General features: G+C 41.7%; 2 protein-coding genes across 7 annotated transcripts in view; both read left to right on the top strand.

The window, feature by feature from the left end:
• The window catches only part of LOC310993748 (uncharacterized protein), a 49,341-nt gene extending 40,803 nt beyond the window's left edge, over positions 1–8,538 (top strand). For 2 of the 6 annotated variants that reach the window (XM_083982208.1, XM_083982206.1), the window contains 19 exons: positions 767–1,408; positions 1,616–1,755; positions 2,386–2,487; positions 2,684–2,738; positions 2,830–2,978; positions 3,561–4,101; positions 4,184–4,305; positions 4,390–4,500; positions 5,761–5,818; positions 5,906–6,016; positions 6,264–6,335; positions 6,593–6,646; positions 6,744–6,824; positions 7,142–7,462; positions 7,555–7,620; positions 7,724–7,857; positions 7,962–8,093; positions 8,197–8,254; positions 8,367–8,538. In XM_083982208.1, coding sequence (XP_083838334.1) covers positions 767–1,408; positions 1,616–1,755; positions 2,386–2,487; positions 2,684–2,738; positions 2,830–2,978; positions 3,561–4,101; positions 4,184–4,305; positions 4,390–4,500; positions 5,761–5,818; positions 5,906–6,016; positions 6,264–6,335; positions 6,593–6,646; positions 6,744–6,824; positions 7,142–7,462; positions 7,555–7,620; positions 7,724–7,857; positions 7,962–8,093; positions 8,197–8,254; positions 8,367–8,446 — 3,029 coding nt within the window. In that variant the 3' untranslated portion in view covers positions 8,447–8,538. Of the gene's footprint in view, positions 1–766; positions 1,409–1,615; positions 1,756–2,385; positions 2,488–2,683; positions 2,739–2,829; positions 2,979–3,560; positions 4,102–4,183; positions 4,306–4,389; positions 4,501–5,760; positions 5,819–5,905; positions 6,017–6,263; positions 6,336–6,592; positions 6,647–6,743; positions 6,825–7,141; positions 7,463–7,554; positions 7,621–7,723; positions 7,858–7,961; positions 8,140–8,196; positions 8,255–8,366 lie in introns of those variants that run through there. The other 4 variants (XM_083982207.1, XR_014595759.1, XR_014595760.1 and 1 more) reach the window with 4 other exon arrangements.
• Positions 8,498–11,933, top strand: LOC310993749 (uncharacterized protein). The gene is made up of 2 exons (XM_083982210.1): positions 8,498–8,615; positions 9,326–11,933. Exons 1-2 carry the CDS (start codon positions 8,519–8,521, stop codon positions 11,122–11,124), a joined length of 1,896 nt encoding a protein of 631 aa, XP_083838336.1. The 5' UTR covers positions 8,498–8,518; the 3' UTR covers positions 11,125–11,933.
• The last annotated feature ends 7,834 nt before the right edge of the window (positions 11,934–19,767 follow it).

Here is a 19,767-nt window from a genome sequence, read left to right as displayed (position 1 = left end):
CTGCATGGATTGATTTTTCACCGGCTTTGTTAAAAACAAATGCACAGGGGCGTCGCATTGGCGTAGTGGTTAGAGCGGGCGCCACATGTATAGAGGCACAGTCCTCGCTGCGGTCGGTTAATATCAAGGGGGCAGTTGTCGGTCTGAGAAGTGAAGCTCACTTCCGCGTTCAAAAAACTGCAATCCCCTCGGCTTCCTCTGGGGGCTGGTGTCAGAAGGGAGCATTCCCCATAGACCCCCATGTTAAAATCGCCGATTTGACATCCTCAATAAACATGTTAAAAGCCTGGTGTCAGAACGTTTTTTTTTCTCAATCGATAGTTTCTACCCCCGCACACACTCTGAGGGGGGTGAATTTTTTTAACTCTACCGTTTTACTGTTATTAGGTTAAAACTCTGGCCAATCAGGGCGCGGAAACGTTGAGTGACAGGTCCGAGCAGCTCCGTGGACAGCTGCTTCGAGGCCAGTGGGCGGGTTCTCGGCCGGCCAATCCAACATGGTGCTGTTCAGGCCGCCATATTTGAGTCACAAAAACGACTCCCCAGAACCAATGGGTGACGTCACGGACGCTACGTCTATTCTTTTTACAGTCTATGGTTAATATACTTTTAAAAAAAACAAAAAAAACAAATGCACATGGCCAGGCGGAGGGTTAGCGGAGGAAAGCGACTGGACTTGCATAGTTCCTCTTTAATTTGAACAGCTAATGTAGTGCTCTTCATGTTGCTGCTTGCTGGATAGTTGACAAAATCACATATTCCTCAGCCCCCAAGAAAACCCTGGGAAATGTGGACAAGGTGATGGACAACAGTCAACAATGTACAACGAAGGAGGGATCTAAGGACCAGAGCGGTCAAAAAACAACAGACAACAATAAGAACATCCCTGAAAAGATTTCAGGAGGACTTGATCCTGAAATTGCCAAGAAATGCTCTGTTTCACCAACTAGTACAGCTGAGATGAAGCCTGCAGTGAGGGAGCCATGCCATCTGATAAAAGAGGAGAAGGAAGAGATAGAAGTGTCTATAACCAGAAGTTCAAGTAGTGAGATTCCAGACAGCATCCAGGAAGTGGAGAAAGATGATGAAGCAGAGGTTGGAAAAGAAGAGAACACAATGTATAACTGTGTCCCCACACATGTGAAGAGTTACCCGTGTGAAGGAAATGAAAGAAAGAGGGCCAGAAGCATTTCTGAAAATTCACAAGATGACAAAGGTTCTGACAAGAACATGGTGATAGAAATGGGATGTAAAAGACCCCGGTGCACCTCCGAACAGGATGCATCTGCAGAACAGGATGCATCTGCAGAACAGTCCCAAAAAATTCCAAGTGAGGAACTTAAAGGGGTGACCACCACTGACACAGGAGGGAGTGGCACATCAAGTCACAAGACTATTAAGAAAGAAGGTATGTTAATCTATCGTGAGTTGTCACATCTCATTCTTTTGAGTAGTTAATACACCAATTAATCTTTCCTTCTCATAAATTGGATGTTGTAAATGATGGATTGAAAATTAAGTTCTTATATGTTTGATTCATCATAACATCTCATTAATTGTTTCACATTTTAATTTCACATTTATTATTGTTATTAATGAGTAATGTATTTTCTAGGCTCATGTGAGTCTTTTGAACGCCAGTGTGATGGAGGTGACTCTGCCCACCTCTCTAAGAGCTCTTCTGTGAAGGCGACAGAGAAGAAGAAAACCCTCAGCCATGTTACTGGGTCGGAGGACCAGCGGATGCATTTGATGGTGAGCTGAGAGAAGCTCTGTGTGCTGTGTAGCATGGCGTCTTTCATATTGTAGTCACTCAGTGACAATATCACTTCACAGCCATTAGGGAGAGGAGGAGGAATGATTGTAGTGACCACTACACAACAAGAATCAATATCGAGACAAAGCAATAGGGAGTGCTGCAGTTTGGGTCCAAGGAGGGATGTAAAAAAGTGTGGATAAAAAATCAGGTGCTCATCAAGACCAAAAAGGATCTTTGAAAAAACAGGGAGCTGGCTGAAGCCAAAAAGGCAGTCCGAGGCACTCTGAATAATATTAAAATCCTTTATTTAAACAGGTATAGAAATCTATCCTAGGATCTATCCCTGTTTAAATAAAGGATTTTTATATTATTCAGAGTGCCTTGGACTGCCTTTTTGGCTTCAGCCAGCTCCCTGTTATATCAATATTGTTTTTAGTTTCTTGTGTGCGCATACTTTGTCCATTTCACGTTAATATGTTAACAGATAAAATGGTTGTGGTCCATTGTTTCTGCGATATAACATGTGCATATGTGATGGGTGGCAAACAAGCTCATATTCAAAGTGATGTGGTCAGTTTGGTAACAGTCGCACCTCCCCCTGTGTGTCCCCTGTTCTCTGACATTAGGTGTCAATAAATCTCCCAACCACATTAACTGAGCAGCAGAGGAAGAAAGTCAAACATTTTGCCACTTTATGGGAACAAGATCAAGGACATGGACAACTTCAGGTTCGCACCAGCCCTTCGTTCTTTAATTTGCAGACATGTTTCCATTTGTCACTGCGTAAGCGCAGATAGAAGAAATACACTGTTTTCTACTGGTCAGCCTGGGGCAGCAAGTTCTAGGCCACACAACTGAGATAAAACAGGTGACTGATTCAAAACAAATTCAATAAGATTTATTATCTGTTTGTTGGGACTTTAGGTTGCTGAGCTGGATGACAAAAAACACAACACGTCAAAGCAAAATCTCAAGTCGGGTAAGGGAACACATTCCTTTAATTTTTGTAGCATATCCCTGTGTTCATGCTGGCTTCGGTGTGTAATATTTATTTTGTATCATTTTCACAGCCTCACAGGCAGTGAAGGAGCCACTGACTCGGCAGGTCAGTGAGTGTGGCCTCCCTGCAGCCTCAGGGATGTCTGGTGTTAAACCTGTGCACTCCTCAGTCGCTGATCATGCTCAACATGAGGTCTGCTCCGTCAGCAACAATATTAAAGTGAGTCTACTTGGCATCTAAATGTTTTATGAAGATAATTTTCTAGTTTTTCAGGTTGTCACGCAAAAGTCAAACTGCATGCTGGTTGGATGAAATTTAGCATGTCTCCTTTCGGTTTGACAATCTGAAACTGATGAGTCTAAAATGAAATGTTAATTCAAACCAGTGTGATTAATTCAAGTAGAATACATTCCCAAGGAAATGTTTATGGGTCAGGCTGCAGGGGTTTTATAGCAGGCAAAATACTGACTTAATTGCTTTACTGCTTGAGTCTGAGTCACCTAAATGTTGTGGATGGTTTCTGCTTATCACATCTGTTGTGTCTGCTCTGCTCTGTTCTTGCAACACTAGTGATTCATTCTCTTCTTCTGTCATTTTGGTCCTTTTTTAAAGTGCTACCCTCTCCAAAGTTGGGTGCAGGAAGTAAATGAAGAACGGAAGTTGTTATATACATTTAGGAGTGAAGATATGAGCATGTTGCCTTAGAAGATAACCAGGCCAACAGTAGTTGTTCTGGTGTGTATGAAAACATCTGATAAATGGACATTACATGTTATTAAATGTGATTGTTTGTTTTCAAAGGTGTTGGGGACTGATGGTGCTTCAAAAGTCTCAATGACACAGCTGTCCTCAGTGCCTGCATCCACATATGTGGTGGCTCAGAACACCTCCAGTGGTACCACCACAACCACCACGAAGAGCAGAGAGACAAACAGCACATCTACAGCTTCAACCACGAAATCTGCACCGGTGCCCAAACTGCGGGAATGCAAAACCGAGGCTGCACCCAAAGTTACAGCACCCTCCTCCTGTAAAGCTGCACCCACAGGATCCTCCACAGTGGTGCGGCAAGTCACCAGCAGAACTTCATCTTCCGAAACAGAATCTAAAATTACAGTCACATCGGAAACTACAGTGACGATTTCGGCTAATGATGTGGCTAAAGCGACAGTTCAACACAAAAACACCCAAGTGTCTAAGGCTATGCCACACTGTCATAAGATTAATCTACCCGCTGCTCCTCACCAGACCATGGTCAGGCCTGAGCACAAGAGTCCATCCACAGAGCCCTCGCATATCTTCACCACTAAGATGAAACCAAGTGAAAAGCCTCCTAAAGTTGGTAAGTATCATTATTCATATGGAGAAAATAACTCGATAAGCCTGAGTGGTTTTAATCAGTGATCTGCTGCTTTGTGTTACAGGTGTAAGCTCCATGATCACAGTGACGTGTAAAGGAAAGCAGAAGCTCTACTGTCAGCTTTGTGCAGTCAAGTTGAGGAATTCTGGTCACCTGTATGACCCACGCCACAAGTATAACTATGTGGTGCGTGACTGCGTCTTGCTGTAGAACATCTGTGAGTAAAGCAGCGCAGTATTACAGATGTTTACGAGTATGTTTTCTTTCCAGAAAAGCATGTTGCCTACGGTGGGTGTCAAGCCGGAGGAGGAGAGTAAATTGGACTATCTTGTGGGCCTCTTGCTTGAGGTGGAGAAAACTAATGGATCTCCAAAGGGCAAGGTGAGCTGCACGCATCTCTTCAAACAGTTGATATGATTAAAAACGATTACTAGGATCACCGGAAGCGTAATCTTTAATTGAGAATGTTTATCAAGATGTTCTTGCAGTTAAGTGTCCAGAGAAAACAGAAGGTGTTGAGGCACTGAACTGAAACTAATGCAAACTGTCTATTAGAACAGGGTTGCACGATCATTCTGTCGTTTTTACCAGTTAATGATTTAATTCGCTGTGCACACGCTACGTTACCCTGGAAAAGAGGAGACGTCCGACGAGACATCCTAAAAAGCGAGTGCCTAATTTTGCAGCAGGAAAAGAAACTTAACTGAGATGCTGATGTGAGGGAGCTGTGAAACACCCCCATAGGTACTGGGGATGCACATTTTGAATTTTTTTTCTGACCGATAACCGACGCTCGTTAACCGATTATTAACCGTTAACCGATATGACTACAACGCTCGCGGTGCACGTGTGTATTTAACGCCCCCCCCAAAAAATTGGATTGCTCCAATTAAAAAATAAATAAAAATGTTGCCATTAAATACACACGTGCACTCTAACAGCTGATCAGCCCACATCCACTGTGCTCAGTCTCAGCTGATCGCGTTCATATGGAGGTTATGTGTGTGATCGTCCAATGTTGAACAATTTTTTTATACAAAGTGCAGCCAAACACCTCTGACAGCTGCAGGAGAGCTGCTCTCAGCGCTGTTGTTACAGGTGATGCACATCTGTGTCCGTGTAGGTTACATTTATTGTCTGACCATCCTTCATGGAGGCTGCCCTGCACATACTGTCAGTCCTGTGTAACTTTTTGCTGCGAAATATGACTGAAGGCACATGGAAGTCTGCACATGTCGACACGCCCCAATGAGTTGACGACATAAAGAGCTAATAAAAAAAATAAATAACCGATAGTATTAATCGGTCAAAGTTCTTGTTATTGGTTAACGGTTAAATGGTTAATCATGTGCATCCCTAATGGGTATCCCCAGGTAGATAACTGAGGTCCCTCAAACTAGAGAGAGACCTTGAAAACAGAAGCCATAATGCCGTCAGAGCTGGTACCTGACTGAGGTAAATCATAGTTCTCTCTTCATGTGCAGTGAACCAGTAAGTTATCCACAAGTTAACTTACAAAGTGATTCCTCTGCTCTCCTCAGTCGATCGACGGTTACATGTGGATTGGATTTACATGAAATTGTGGCAGACAAATTAAAATAAGTATTGGTGATTAATTGTTTTTTTCTTTATTTTTGCTAGACTATAGAAGTGACGAAAGATGAGTACATAGCACTGGGTGATCTCTCGGACGCCGAAGGTAAAGATATTCCAAATGTCTTTGTCTAATTTAAGGATCGGGAATATTTATTTGGTCTCAATCCACTTTTCTGTCTTTTGCTCTTAGGTCTTAAAAGGGTAGAACAAATGCTGGAAGAGAAGAACATGCATGCCCCATCATCACCCTTCACAGCACAGGCTTTGAGACAGAAAGCTGCTCTCATCGCACCAAATTACGGTAATTTTACATCATTTTAGAGAATCAGGTTGAAACATGTTATTCATCCACATGCAAATAGATTTGAATTTATGATTTTCTATTTACATTCCTGAGGGGATATTGTTTGTTGGACATCGTAGATGAGTCCACTTGAGGAGCTCATTGCATTATTGTAAAGTTATTTTAAAGTTGTAGTGAGGTACTTTGAGTGAGACACTGAGGTCTGGATTATATTTGACTAATTTATGCGGTTTCTTTCTCTCAGAGATGTACATGCAACAGAATGAAGTGTCAGGACTCTCTACTAAGAACCAACCAAACCAGCTCCAGATACAAGGTAAGAATAAAAAGGCAAACAACGGGGACACCCCGTTCACTCACCTGGTAGAGGATGTACCACACAGGTTTTGTGTGAGCAGAATGCTGCATGTCATCCACCTCTCTTCTGTCTCTCTCTCTCTACTGTCTGGTAATAATGAACGCAAAATGGCCAAACAATATAGCATCTGAAAAAATGCAAAGGATTTCTGGTTTGGGGGGGGGGGAATTTTCTGAAGTTTCCTGCTGTAGAATAAAAAACTGCTCTTTATTCAGAAATGAAATCCAACCAGACCATCGAAAGTGATTCAGACCCCCGACATGGAGCAGGTATGATGATTGTCTTTGTTACTGCAACCAACAGAGAATCAATCTTAGTAACGTTCACATTTACAACTGGACTAAAACTGATTTCTGCTCGATTTAGTCTCTGTCAAACAGGAAAGGGTCAGGCAATATGTGGAGGCCCATGCTCATGTTCCAGTCAGTCCTGCAATACACAGTCCTGGTAAACACCAAGCTTTATCTTTCAGCTTCTCCCACATGCTTATTTTCACATGCTTTTACAATTGCAAGTTCTTTTAAAGAGCATGATTCTTGCAGCGTTAATATTTTTTATCCATTATCCTTTTTTTCAAAATCCACTATGTGTGTTTTTTATTCTTAGAATAAATTTGAATAAATTCATTGCATTGTATTTATCTTAAATTTAAATACAAAAGGTATTAGTTTGTTAGTCTTGGCAATTCTGTTATTGTTGTTAGTTTGTCTCCCCTACTTCTGTCTCACATCTGCCCCCTCCCTCTTCCTTACTGTACCTCCCAGCGGCCCATGGTTGTGCAGATCTTCCAGTCACGCAATCAGAATCCGTGGACAGCTTTGCTCAAATCCCTTATCCCTGCCAAGAGGCTCCTCAGGACGGACAGCAGCAGGAGAGATGTGACCCAAGGACACAAGACACAGAGAAGACACCACCTGTAATACCCCGCAGCCCAACCCCTTTCTCTTCTGCAGCTGTGGTGAAAACAGAACAGCAGCACCAATCAAGATGCAGCCTTGAAGCAGAACATATATCCAAACCCCTCAGATCCAGTGGAAGACCTGAGCAGCACAAAGCAGCGGAAGCGCACCCAAAAATTTCAGTGGGTAGGTATTATGCATTTATCCTGCACTATATGGATTTGTGGCTTTTATCGTATAACATACTGATTTGTTTTGTTGTTTTACTGGTGTTGCAGGGGAAAGAGTTCAGGGCTCCTCCGATTTGTCCAAATACTTGAGTGTGAAGAAACTGGAACCAATTGGTGGGTGTGCCCATCCTTGGACAACATTCCCTTTTAAGCTCCTATTATTTCATTTAATGTCACAGAAGCACAACATATGTAAAGGATACTGTGCTCTCATCAGGTCTGGGCGACGTGTGGGAGTGTAAAGGGCCATCTAAGACGTCATTCTTCTTGTGTGAGAGCTGCAGGGAGAAGCTGTCACTCAAGACCATCTTTCAGCATCTGACCAGCACTGATCACATGGTCAAATACATAGTGAGTGCTATGCCAGTAATTTTGAGAAAACCTCTTAACCATAAATATACTTAACATGGGCTCTCACTTTTTTTTCTCAATTATGTGATATGTATGTCTTTTAGAGTAGGGCATATCCACAGCATCTGAATTTCTGGCAGTTTGAGGATGTGACCCAAGAGCAGAAAGAGTTTATTTTAAACGGCGTCGCACAGAAACTGTATCAGCGGGAGCGTCACAACAGGATTGATGCACAGGTAGCCTGTCAATTCTTCCAGACACCCTGACATTTTGTCCACTCACTTATTCTGGGAAGTACATCCATTATTCCAGTTGTAATCCTGTATTTCTCTCACAAAGGGTGTAGCGCTTGGAATGCACCTCTACGAATGTGTGCAGACCGCTCCATTCAGTGAAGGTAGGAGTAGGTTTTATGTGCGGTAGTTGATGGTATGGTGTTATAGAGCAAACAGTGATATCAACTGAACTGATAGCTGAACTGACTGTTTTTTTTTTTTTTTTTTTTGTAGCTTTAGAAATGGTCCAGAACATCGGGAAAGCAGATAAACTGAGCGTCGTGTGCACCAATATTCCAAAACAAACAGGTTAGTGCCAGCACCCAGAACAGTTAAAGTTTGGAAATCATGAAGTCTTTACACCCATTGCACGAGTACAACGGGCTATGACATTTGATTTCTGCTGCACAGAAGAGAAATGGGAGATTCAAGAGGAACCTCTTCCAACAGAGGAGCCTGAGACAGACCAGACAAGCGACCAAGGTATGAAATACTGTCCCAAGGGGAAATTTACAGTTTATGTATCATGTACAGTTCCTTGCGAAAGTATTCATACCCCCTTGTACTCTTCCACATTTTGTCACCGTACAACCACAAACTTGAATGTATTTTATTTAGGTTTTAAGTGATAGACAAACACAAAGTAGCGCACAATTGTGAAGTGAAAGGAATGTCGTTGGGCTAGAGTGACGTAGACTGCTGATAATCCCCCTGTAGCTATTGCTTTAATAGTGTTGCCATCTTGCGCCGCCATGTTTGTACGGCAGCCCGAATGGAAAATCCAGCCAGCCAGATAGCACATTTTGTGAGTTTCACGTTCATAACCAACAAAGAAGTAGGCGGTAAATACGTTTTTTTGTCCTTGGAGGCCCCTGTCACTTTGCTGACGGGAGGGGGGAGTGCGAGTGTTCGCTGCAATCTAGAATCTGAATGCTAGATATCACAGTTTTCCCCCCATTTTACACACTGGACCTTTAAATTTGTGATTATAATGTGACAAAATGTGGAAAAGTTCAGGGGGTATGAATACTTTTACAAGGCACTGTAGGTACCATGGACTTTATATATTAAGATTGATGTAGCCTGCAGGTTTCTGTCATTTTGTTGCTGCACTGTTATAGAGTTGTCAAAAGTTAAGCATGTAAATTTCTTTCTCTCAACTATAATAGTTTAATGCTATTTTCTGGTGCTAGAGGCAAGACACAATACAGATGAGCAGAATTTGGAAGAAGAGACTGCAGTGGCTGGACATTTGGATCAAGTCAAACACGGAACAGTCTGGAGTCCTCTGCGTGTTACCAGTGCCTCCTCAAACGCTGATTCTGTTGTCCTGCCATTCCTTGGTGACACAGATCTCAGGCCCAGAAGGACCTGCAAGAGCCCCTCTATACAACCGGAGCCCAGACCACCAGACACTCAGCACCAAGTACCTATTATTAAAGTGGAAGAATTCCAGTCTACGGTCAGTCGGAAAACTATGCAAACCCTGCTAGTTTCTCCTACAGGTAAATCACTTGCACCAAGGAAAAGGCCAGCTGAGACATCTGTTGAGGCACTGCTCAGAAGTTGCACTGATAACCCCCAACTCAATGAGCCTATACCAGCCAAATGCACTCGCAGCTCACAGCAACAGGACTATGAACCCAGTTCGGAACTGGTCTGCAAGTCCTCTTCTGTTGACCCCAATGCAACCTCCACCACCCTGCCTCAAGACGACAAAGGCACAGGACGTAAACCATATGCAGATGAGGAATGTACACAGCTTGTGGACCTAATAGCTCAGATGAGAGAGGATAGGTCTGGGGGAAAGGTCTTTCTTTGCAAGCCAGATCCAGATAAAGCTGAATCTGAAAGTGGTGTGGAAAGCACATTGGATTCAAAGTGTGAGCTAGTTAAAGCCACAGCCAAGTCAGATGGCACCATATTATCTGCTGCCAGCACTGCTGACCCCAGTGAGCCAAAAACCCAGAGTGTCAGCACTGAGACCCTCTCAGGCAATGTGAGCCAGCTCAAACCTCATCGTACTGACTGTGCAGTCACTAGTCATAATGCAGAGCAGGTATCACAGCCACAAGGGAACATGCAGACTGAAACCAGTGGTGTTGCTCATATGCCCATTAGCACCATCATAACAGTCGGGTCAAACCCAACCAACCAGCAAAGGGGCGGCAGCAAAGAACAGAAACACACTGAGGGGCACAGTGGCTATCAGGTGGCTCACAGCTCCACAGCCGGTACATCAAACCCCAGTAACACTCAGACACATTCGGCAGGGCATTTTCAGTACAGCCAAATGTTTCCTGTCACAAATGGAAATTCACATCACCTTTCCACTGCAGCTGTTGCAGGTTACCCATCACCAGACAACCCAGCTGTTTCTCCAGGATTTGTTGACCTTGCAGCGCAACAGCAATTATTGCAACAACAGCAGCAGGAGCAATGGCGGTACCAACAGCAGCAGGTGTGGAAACATAATCTAGAGGTGTGGCAGCAGCAGCAGCAGCAGCAGCAGAAACTACAGCTCCACCAACAGCAGCAGCTACAGCACCAACAACAGCAGTCACAGCCCCACCAAGAGCAGCAGCTACAGCACCAACAACAGCAGTTGGAGCCCCACCAAGAGCAGCAGCTACAGCACCAACAACAACAGTCACAGCCCCACCAAGAGCAGCAGCTACAGCACCAACAACAGCAGTCACAGCCCCACCAAGAGCAGCAGCTACAGCACCAACAACAGCAGTCACAGCCCCACCAAGAGCAGCAGCTATGCCAATACCAACAGCAGCAGCTATACCAATACCAACAGCAGCAGCTATACCAATACCAACAGCAGCAACTATACCAATACCAACAGCAGCAGCTACAGCACCAACAACAGCAGCAGCGGCTATACCAATACCAACAACTACACCCACACCAACAGATGCAGATGTGGCAATACCAATACCAGCAGCAGCAGCAGCAGCAGCAGCAGCCGCAGCAGCCGCAGTAGTACTCCTCATGAAACAGTGACAACCAGGATGTTGGAGAAAGTCACCAATGATGTTGCGTTCTGTAGCTTTATTCTGTTCATCACTCCAACTAACAATGTATTAACTAACCCAAACAAACACAGCTGCCAGCTTTTCTCCAGACCTCCAGCCTTTCTCCGTTCTCCTGCAGCCAATAGTAAAAGTATCCCCCAGGCACCTGCAAATCTTTTTCTACCTTCTTGTTCAGGGGTTTTTATTTCAGTTCTCTCTTCAATATCCGATGAAACTACCAGGTAAACTATGGTGAAGACATATTTCATGTATTTCTTATCGCTTAACCCCTTAAGCTCAAATGGCTGTAACGTCCTGGTATACTACGTATCAAAAAATCTTGCAGATTTCAGTTTGTTATACTTTTGCATCTTGATATAAATGTTGTAGTCAAGTAATTTTTAATTTTATAACATTTATTTCATTATATTTATGTATTTGTGTGTTCACACAGGCATGGTGCCATTATGTGTAAATATTGTTGTAAATCTGTTCAGAGTCCTGAAACATGAGTTTTAAATGAAGTTAACTGATCTTCTGTTGAAGTTGCAACGACTTAGGGATATTGTTATACGTTGTAAGCACTGTTAGCTTTGTATCTGAATATTGAGTTTGTAATTCTGTCAAACCTTTTGAAATTTTGAATATTAAGCTGCTGTTGTTCATTTCACTTTTTAACTTTTTTAATGCAACATTTTCAGCAGTAACTACTGTGGTTTTTGGAAGAAGTTTTAATATTCATATTTTGTTCACGTGAATAAATTTTTTGTTAAACAGACTTGTTGCATCTTTATCTATATATCTATTTTATCTAAATTGATAGGACAGTTCAACCTGAGCTACTAGTTGGTAGACACACAAACTGTCCACATGAAACCTGTCTACCATCAAAATTAGAGCAGAGCTGAAATACGGCAGGACTTGGGTGACAGTTGGAACTCGATGAGTGCTTAAGCCCTCTCCTCAACCTTATGACCCCACATAAAATGACATTCCTGGAACATCTCTCCAGTCAACGAGAAACTGAAGATGCCTTTCGAATGTCCATGTAATATTATTCAAACACATTTATTTCTCCAGGTATGGTATATGAACATAATAGAGCAGTATGACATGGATGAGAATTAGCTATATGTAACCTCTTATCACTAGGTGTGATGATGTTTTCTGCAGTAGTTGATTCTTTTTGAAGAGATTAGGCTAAAATCTGAAGTTCAATGCACTTTTTAATTCCAGCTCCGGCTCATCACCGGCATGCGATCGACCGAACCTACCTCATATATGGGGAATGCATAGGAAACATCCAGATGACCTTAGGGGGTACCTTTCTCTTTAGATCAACAAGAATCTTTTGCTGCCATCAACTTGTCCAGATGTAGTGGCACCTTGTTCATCAACTTGTGCTCGGGATGAACCTTTATAATGATTTGAATTGTCTCGTGTTATTACTGATCTTTATATTCCTTTATCTTCACGTATCCTGTGGTATTGTATTGGTCTAATACATGTTGGGCATTTGGGCAAAGTGTTTTACAGATGTTGGCGATAAATAAGTGACGGTTACCATCGACAGAGATGTGACTGTTGTCAAGTAGAATTGAGATCCCTTGGAATCAGTGCACAGAGGCCAAGAACACAGAGGCCTGATTGACGAAATACATTATTTGTTCCTAAAAAAAAAGGTAATATTTGCTGTAACTAAGTATTATAATATGATTGACATACAAAATGTATGATTTCTGTAACTGTTTGAATCTCCTATGCAGTCTTGTGTGGTTAAAGGTCAGTTCCTCTGTGCTTATAGTTGAAGGCTGAGAGTTGCTCCTCTGAGATATACTGCCTGAGATCGTTATCCGCCCCTGCACTCTCTCCCAGGAACATACCAAGGTCTTGTTCCCTCCCTTTGTGTCTTAAATTTCATTATTTGATGGTTTCCAGTCACAGCTGCAGAACTGGCACCGTCACCAGATAACACTTTGTGTGTGAAGAGAGAAACAACTGTTACTTTCCCATCACCTTGGGAGTGTAAATCTTAATCTCAGTGTTTATGCCCAATGGCCAATAAAATGTTAACACATCTCCCTTTGCAGGTGGGCCTGTGTTGGAAAAATACCTACAGCACTCTAAATGGATGAAGGGAGGGATGAATATTATATTACCATATAAAGCCATGTATCAGATTGAGTTTGGTGTGAAGTAATCAACCTGTAAATGGGAGGGGGTGAGTGAGTTGTCCGTAGCATTGAACCTCAAGAGTGTAGGCTAATTGGGACCTGGTTCGTGAAGATGTCTCTGGACGATCCAGGAATCCAAGTTTTGACAGCAGACAGAAACGGACAATAAACCTAAGGATGGATAGCTACTGCTGGTAGAATTGAGGGAACCTCCACTCTCCCCGCCACCGGGGCGGGGATGCAATGCAATGCAATGAATACCAGTAACCTGTTTGTTCATTCAGAGACAAGTTGAAAGCACACAGAGCCACAGTGAAAGCAAAACAGTCAGTGTAGGGAGAGTTTTGTTGTGTTGCATGTCCAGTGGTTCGTGTGGTGGGAAGATGGGACCAACCTGCCAGCCTGAGGGCACCAACGAAGGGGGGGCTAAGTCTAAACCACAGCTGCTCCCCACCTGTTTTTGACCAATAAGAATTAATTACACACACATAGTGTGAAGTATTACAAAGTAATAATTAATTAATTAATTAAAATGTTCCTGTTTAAAAAGGCCTATCCCTGATGTCCTGGTCTTTTAGAATGTCCATGTGCTTCGATTTTGTTGCACTTGACTTTCTTATTTTTAGGGTTTTTAGAGTCTGACAAGGTTTCCTGATAGTTTTCTCTATGTTTTAAATTTTTAATTGTAAGTGCTTTGAAACCTGTTTATCAGGTGAAAAGTGCTCTATAAATAAAATTTATTATCATTATTACTATTATTAAAGGTCCAATGGAGGGTCCAACGAGTTTACCAGCCTGAAATTGGACGTTATTTTGATTTTATTTTTCTGGGGTCTCCACATGTTTCTGTTTGAGTTACTCCTTTATACAAGTTTTAAGAATTTGTCTTTTTTAAATTGGTATGTGGGTGTCTAAGGCAGAGGGACCGGGTTTTCACTCTCACACTCCATAAAATTGCTGTATTGAGAAAGGTTGTGTTGTAGCAAGCACGTATACAGGTACTGTTATTTTTGTAATGATAGTAAACATGTATGTGTTATCTTTTTATTTTTTGAGACTCTACGAGCCTCGTAGGGGGAAAGTATCTGAACCCCCTGAACCCTCTTCTCTTTCTTGTGGGGTGTGTTTTTCTGTTCCCCTTTCCTGTCTAATGGAGTGTGTTTTTGGTGAAATGTGTACCTATGTTTTTCTTTACCCAAAAGGTTAAAAGGTAAGGTCAGAGGTTATGGAACATCTGGATAGAGGCCCCTCTCTGTTTGGAGAAGGTGGAGTTTTGGGGTTTTCACAATTCAGATGACTGCGTGGATGAAGTCGGTTCAAAAGTGCAAAGGTCATGTCATGCATTATAAACATTTCTAAGTTAATAGGCAATTCAGAAAAATGCTCATCAAAGTGAAATAACTTCTTAAAAATGATGGGGACAGGTGGAGTTTGGTGCAGAGTTCATCCCCAAAATAGACATAAACCCGAGCCTATTCAGACTGAGTTGTTGGTCTCTTATTTTGATACATAGGCCAAACACCGTTCTGGTGGGTGCACATGCCTCATTGCTCTGGTGTTTTAACGAGGTGCTGGCACACCTTGGCCTACACTCATTACAGAGACTGGTGCCTCCTGGTACACCTGTTGCAGGCTACTTTCATGAAGCTGGAGCTCTGGGTATTTTCCAGGTCAAGGTTCCCTTTTTCTCCCAACAGTATACTCCCCCTGCTGGCTGGCTACATGTTGCGAACACTGAAATTTCTTATGGATATATTTTAACACATGTTCTTATCTCTTTTATGATCAATTATTTATTTGTGGAAATGTTGTAGCTACATTAAGAAGAAATTTGAAATGAATTGCAAAGAAAAGGGGGACAGCTATTGTGAGAATGTTAAAGTGCCTTATTAATGTGGTTTTAAATTTTCAGTTGATAAGGGAGGTGGGGAAAAAGACTTTGTGAGTCTCCATGTTTAGGTTTTGAGAGAGTCATTGTAGTGATGATTAACAGCTCAATGTATTGTTAATTAAATCAGCCTGGCCTTGTCATGAGGTGAGCTTTTCTTTTGTTCACCAGGTGGTGTTTAATCTTTTTTTAGAGCCATGCTTTGGTCTTCATGTGGCAAAAAATAGAAGAAAATATTTGATTCATCAAAGTAGGCAACAGACATCTCGCTCCTGTAGGCCGACTCGTCCCCCATCAGAGATGAGGCCGATGAGTCTCAAACACAAAAATCTTTTTTTCCTGTATTCTGTGGATCCAGATGAATTCGCTGATATAATATATGTGTATACTGTTATATTGATGTGTTGATAAGAACAATGTCACAAAAAATGCACTGGAGAATCTCTGGTGTCAATGTGAGATCCTCCTGTCAGCACAAATCACTTCGGCTGATCTCCTCCAGGCAGAGAGGAGCCTCTGTCCAAAAAAAATACCTATAGCACTCTAAATGGATGAAGGGAGGGATGAATATTATATTACCATATAAAGCCATGTATCAGATTGAGTTTGGTGTGAAGTAATCAACCTGTAAATGGGAGGGGGTGAGTGAGTTGTCCGTAGCATTGAACCTCAAGAGTGTAGGCTAATTGGGACCTGGTTCGTGAAGATGTCTCTGGACGATCCAGGAATCCAAGTGTCAATGTGAGATCCTCCTGTCAGCACAAATCACTTCGGCTGATCTCCTCCAGGCAGAGAGGAGCCTCTGTCCAGATGTCCCATATCCTCTGACCTTTTTAACTTCTAATGTACAGGAAAACATATAATCACATTTCACCAAAACAAACATCATTAGTCAGGAAATGGGAAATACATCCAACACAAAGAAGACAAATAGTTCAGGGGGTTAATAATAGAAGACAGCTCACAGGGTTAATAGAGCTAGTGGGCACAGAACATCTCTGGTACAAGTACAATTTCAGAATAAAAGCCCTCTAAAATCTCACCTCATAAGCTATGCTATTTCTGAATTCTGATTAATATTAAAAGGAAACTTTTTGTTTCCACAGAATAATTCCACTCCAGACTGAGCACAGCTACCCAAGAGTGTCACTTTGAAAATATTTGTTTTAATGTAAATATTTTATTTTGAAATCAGTCCTTGCACGCTCTTCAACGTTGATGGTGGAGGCTGTCTGACCGCAGACGGAGAAGAAGAGAGGAGCCGCCGGAGTTCATAAGGTCACAGCCTGTGTGTGATCAAGGCAGCGGGAAGCAGTCATGAGTGGACTGACGGACACACTTTGTTTGTATGAACGTCAATCTTACATTTCACGGCTTTTAGCACAGCAACACGGTTAATTAGACAGTTTAATAGCTACGACTTGCAGCAGACACAGCATTTTTTATCGGTAAGTTGAGCTAACGTTACAACTGGAAATTGATGTCTTTACCTTTCAAACAAATATAACGAGCCAGTATTGTTCAGCACTGGTTTATTTACAGAGTTGTGGTGGTGAATGTTGATAGAAAAACAAACAGAAATGTCCTTTGAGAAGATGTAGCCTATGTTTTGTTTGCAACTCGTTTTTAATATCGCTCGACAACAATTTTGTGCACCAACGGTTGTTAACGGACGTTTAAAAAGATCCGCCATTTAGTGAGTTGTTTAAAAAAAGTTAACCTGTTTTTTTCTCTCTCAGCTCGATGGAGGAAGTCCGTTGCAAAACAGAGTTAATGCTGCTCGCACACTGAACCACTGATTCACACCACCGGTGAGTATCCTACATGTATGGTCCTTTTTCACGGAACTGGTCTTTAATGCAACTAACTTAACGTTACAGTGAAACGTTAACGGTAAATGAAAACTTTTTTTTTCTCCACTTTTCCTGTGGAAAGTCAACGTGCGTTAAATTTAGCTTTAACGTCGTTTCCTGACAAATGAGGAAGAGTTGAGATTTTATTTTACAGGGTGAGATTATTTTACAGGGTGAGATTAACAACAACAAAAACAACAACACTCAATTCTTGTTGAAACTGTTATGATTAATGTTAGGCACTGTCAAGCCACAATAAACAGTAAATTACCACCAGGGAGGAGCTGTTTTTCTGTTATGTTAAAAAAAAAAAAAGGAACATCAGAAAGCCACAACAGTAATTCATCAAAGTGAGGTTTTAGTGAAAAAGTTTTAAAAATCACTTCTTCAACCTCATGTTGACCAGTGCATTGATTTGAGTGTCCTATCTGAACCATAGACTGTATAAAGATCTGAACAGCCTGATGATGACGCAGCTCCATCTGGTGGTTACACTTTAACTTAGAAAATATAATATTATAAATATTTAACAGGTAAATTATCATGGTTTCTGATTTGTGGACAATCTGGAGGAAGAAGTTAGCTTGACTCCTGTTTTTTTGTGAATTTTGATATATTCTGCATTGCATAACTTGGACACAGTATGCTGCATGCAGAGTTTTCTGCATATATAATCATCAAATTATACGGAGCGGATTATGGAGGAATAATAGCTCAACAGTGACCAGCACATGCTAAGACAACAGTTGCAGGATATCTTCACAGTCCTGTGTGGCCCTCTGTAGTCAAAAAAACTCTAATAAGATTTGGGACTTTGTTTTAAAATTCCTCTGGCAGCTACTCCTCCACTGACCTTGAATGGTAGGCAGCTGAAGAAGTACACATGATAATTGTGTCTCTGAAATAATGTGGGAGTCTACCTCTGATACTGGAAGAGTAAGACTGTCCAATACAACACACCATTGTGCTAGCCACAGTCAGATATAAGACACTCATCTGTTGCTTCTTTTCTTTCTTTTTTTTTTACACAGGAATGTATGGGTGACACTAGATAACATTATGTGGTCTTCCTCTCTCTAGATAAACAAGAGACAACACTCATCATTATTTTTGACTTTGAGAAACATGAGAAAATATATATTTTTTCCAGTTATTTATCCAAGTCTATATTTCTATTAAATTTTTCATGCTGTTTTAGAGGAAAACAAAAAAAAACATTGGACACAAGCACATTCCCCAGAGGTGATGACCATAATCCGTCTGTATGAGAAAAATACATAGATTCCTTCAAGCAAATTGTTGGTTAGGGGTGTAAAATCTATTTAAGACACAGAGAAAAGGTTCAAGGTGCCTGTTCAGCATTCTGTGTACCCCCATGTCTGTTTTTGTTAGGCTTAACTTGGCACTACACCATGTAGGGTTAAAGTGTCAAAAGAAGTGACGTGTGTACTACAGGTGTGGAGCATTCAGAGTGCCGTCGTGCTTTCTGTCAGTGACCCCATTTTGTTGCCGTTCAGAGCAAACACCTGTGAGTGTAGAACAACTCGGTACATTGAGAAATTCCCACAACACTGTATTATAACTTAATGTACGCTCCAATTTCAATTTATGCAGGTAGAGATCCTACAACAGCAGCATGCATCCGGCTAAGGGACACAGAGGTATGTCTCCCTTGTCCCTTCGAATGGGCTATAATACACTATACATAGATATCATACCTTATACTTGCTTTGCCTATCTGCATACCTTTTCAGTTATTGTTTTTGACTGATGTCTTTCTCTTTTTAGGAGACTCAAGCAAAAGTGAGCTGCTCAGTTCTCTGAAGGTGTATCTGAACAACAAGAACAGACTACAACCCATTATTGGTCCGTAGCAACAAATGCTTATGAATTTCGTATGTGTGTCCTGTGTGTCCTGTGTGTATTTAAATGATTTGTTGCTTTATTTACACCCAGGCCTGGGCAGCATCATAGAATGCGTGACGGTGGGAACATGCAACAGAGAAGTGTTGTACCTATGCGTGGTGTGTATTTGTCGACTAAGTAAAGCTGACATAAGGAACCACATCATTGGAAGTCTCCACAGATACAACTACATTGTCAGTATTACTACAGTAGAAGTCATTACGTCAAGTTTGGGTGCTGTCTTGGATTAAAGTTTAACATGTTTATTTTTTACTCAACAGAAAGCCCACTACCCGAGCTTAGTGTCGAAATGGAAAGAGAAATCTGACCTGTCTAAGCTGGCATGGCCTTTAATGGAGATAGCCAAAACAATTGAGGGAAAAGAGGGAGCTGGAGAGGTGCAGGTATGTACATTTTTTTTTAGCACATGGTTGTTTTGGATGCAAGTATTTAAAAAAAAAAAAAAAATCTTTTTCCACCTCCATATGAAGTTGTTTGAGGTTGAAGATGCTGTTTACCAGAAGATGGCAACACATAGTGAAAATGATGGTAAGGGAAAAGTCTTAAATTATTATTGTATTTTTCTGTGTTTGTCTAGACTTTTTTTTTTTTCATGATTTCCATTGGGTGTCATTTTTTTACTCCATGTGGGTCTCATTTTCTCTCGTTCTCTTTTTCCACAGCCGTAACTATGATACATGTTTTAAGAGACTGGCACAATGAGCCTGTGAGCGCTTCAGAGGCTACACCTGAGCAGATGGAGGACCGTTCCAGCCAATCGCAGAGGATTGT

This window comes from Trachurus trachurus (assembly GCF_905171665.1).
Source record: "Trachurus trachurus genome assembly, chromosome: 11".
NCBI lineage: Eukaryota > Metazoa > Chordata > Actinopteri > Carangiformes > Carangidae > Trachurus > Trachurus trachurus.
The sequence above is the reverse complement of the archived record's forward strand: the minus strand, read 5'-3'. Positions and strand labels throughout refer to the sequence as shown.

Excerpts from the sequence above, each read along its gene's own strand:
- LOC310993749 (XM_083982210.1), top strand. The coding sequence starts at position 8,519 with ATGACATTTGATTTCTGCTGCACAGAAGAGAAATGGGAGATTCAAGAG. Across the intron at positions 8,616-9,325 it reads AGACCAGACAAGCGACCAAG|AGGCAAGACACAATACAGAT; the intron begins GTATGAAATACT and ends TTCTGGTGCTAG.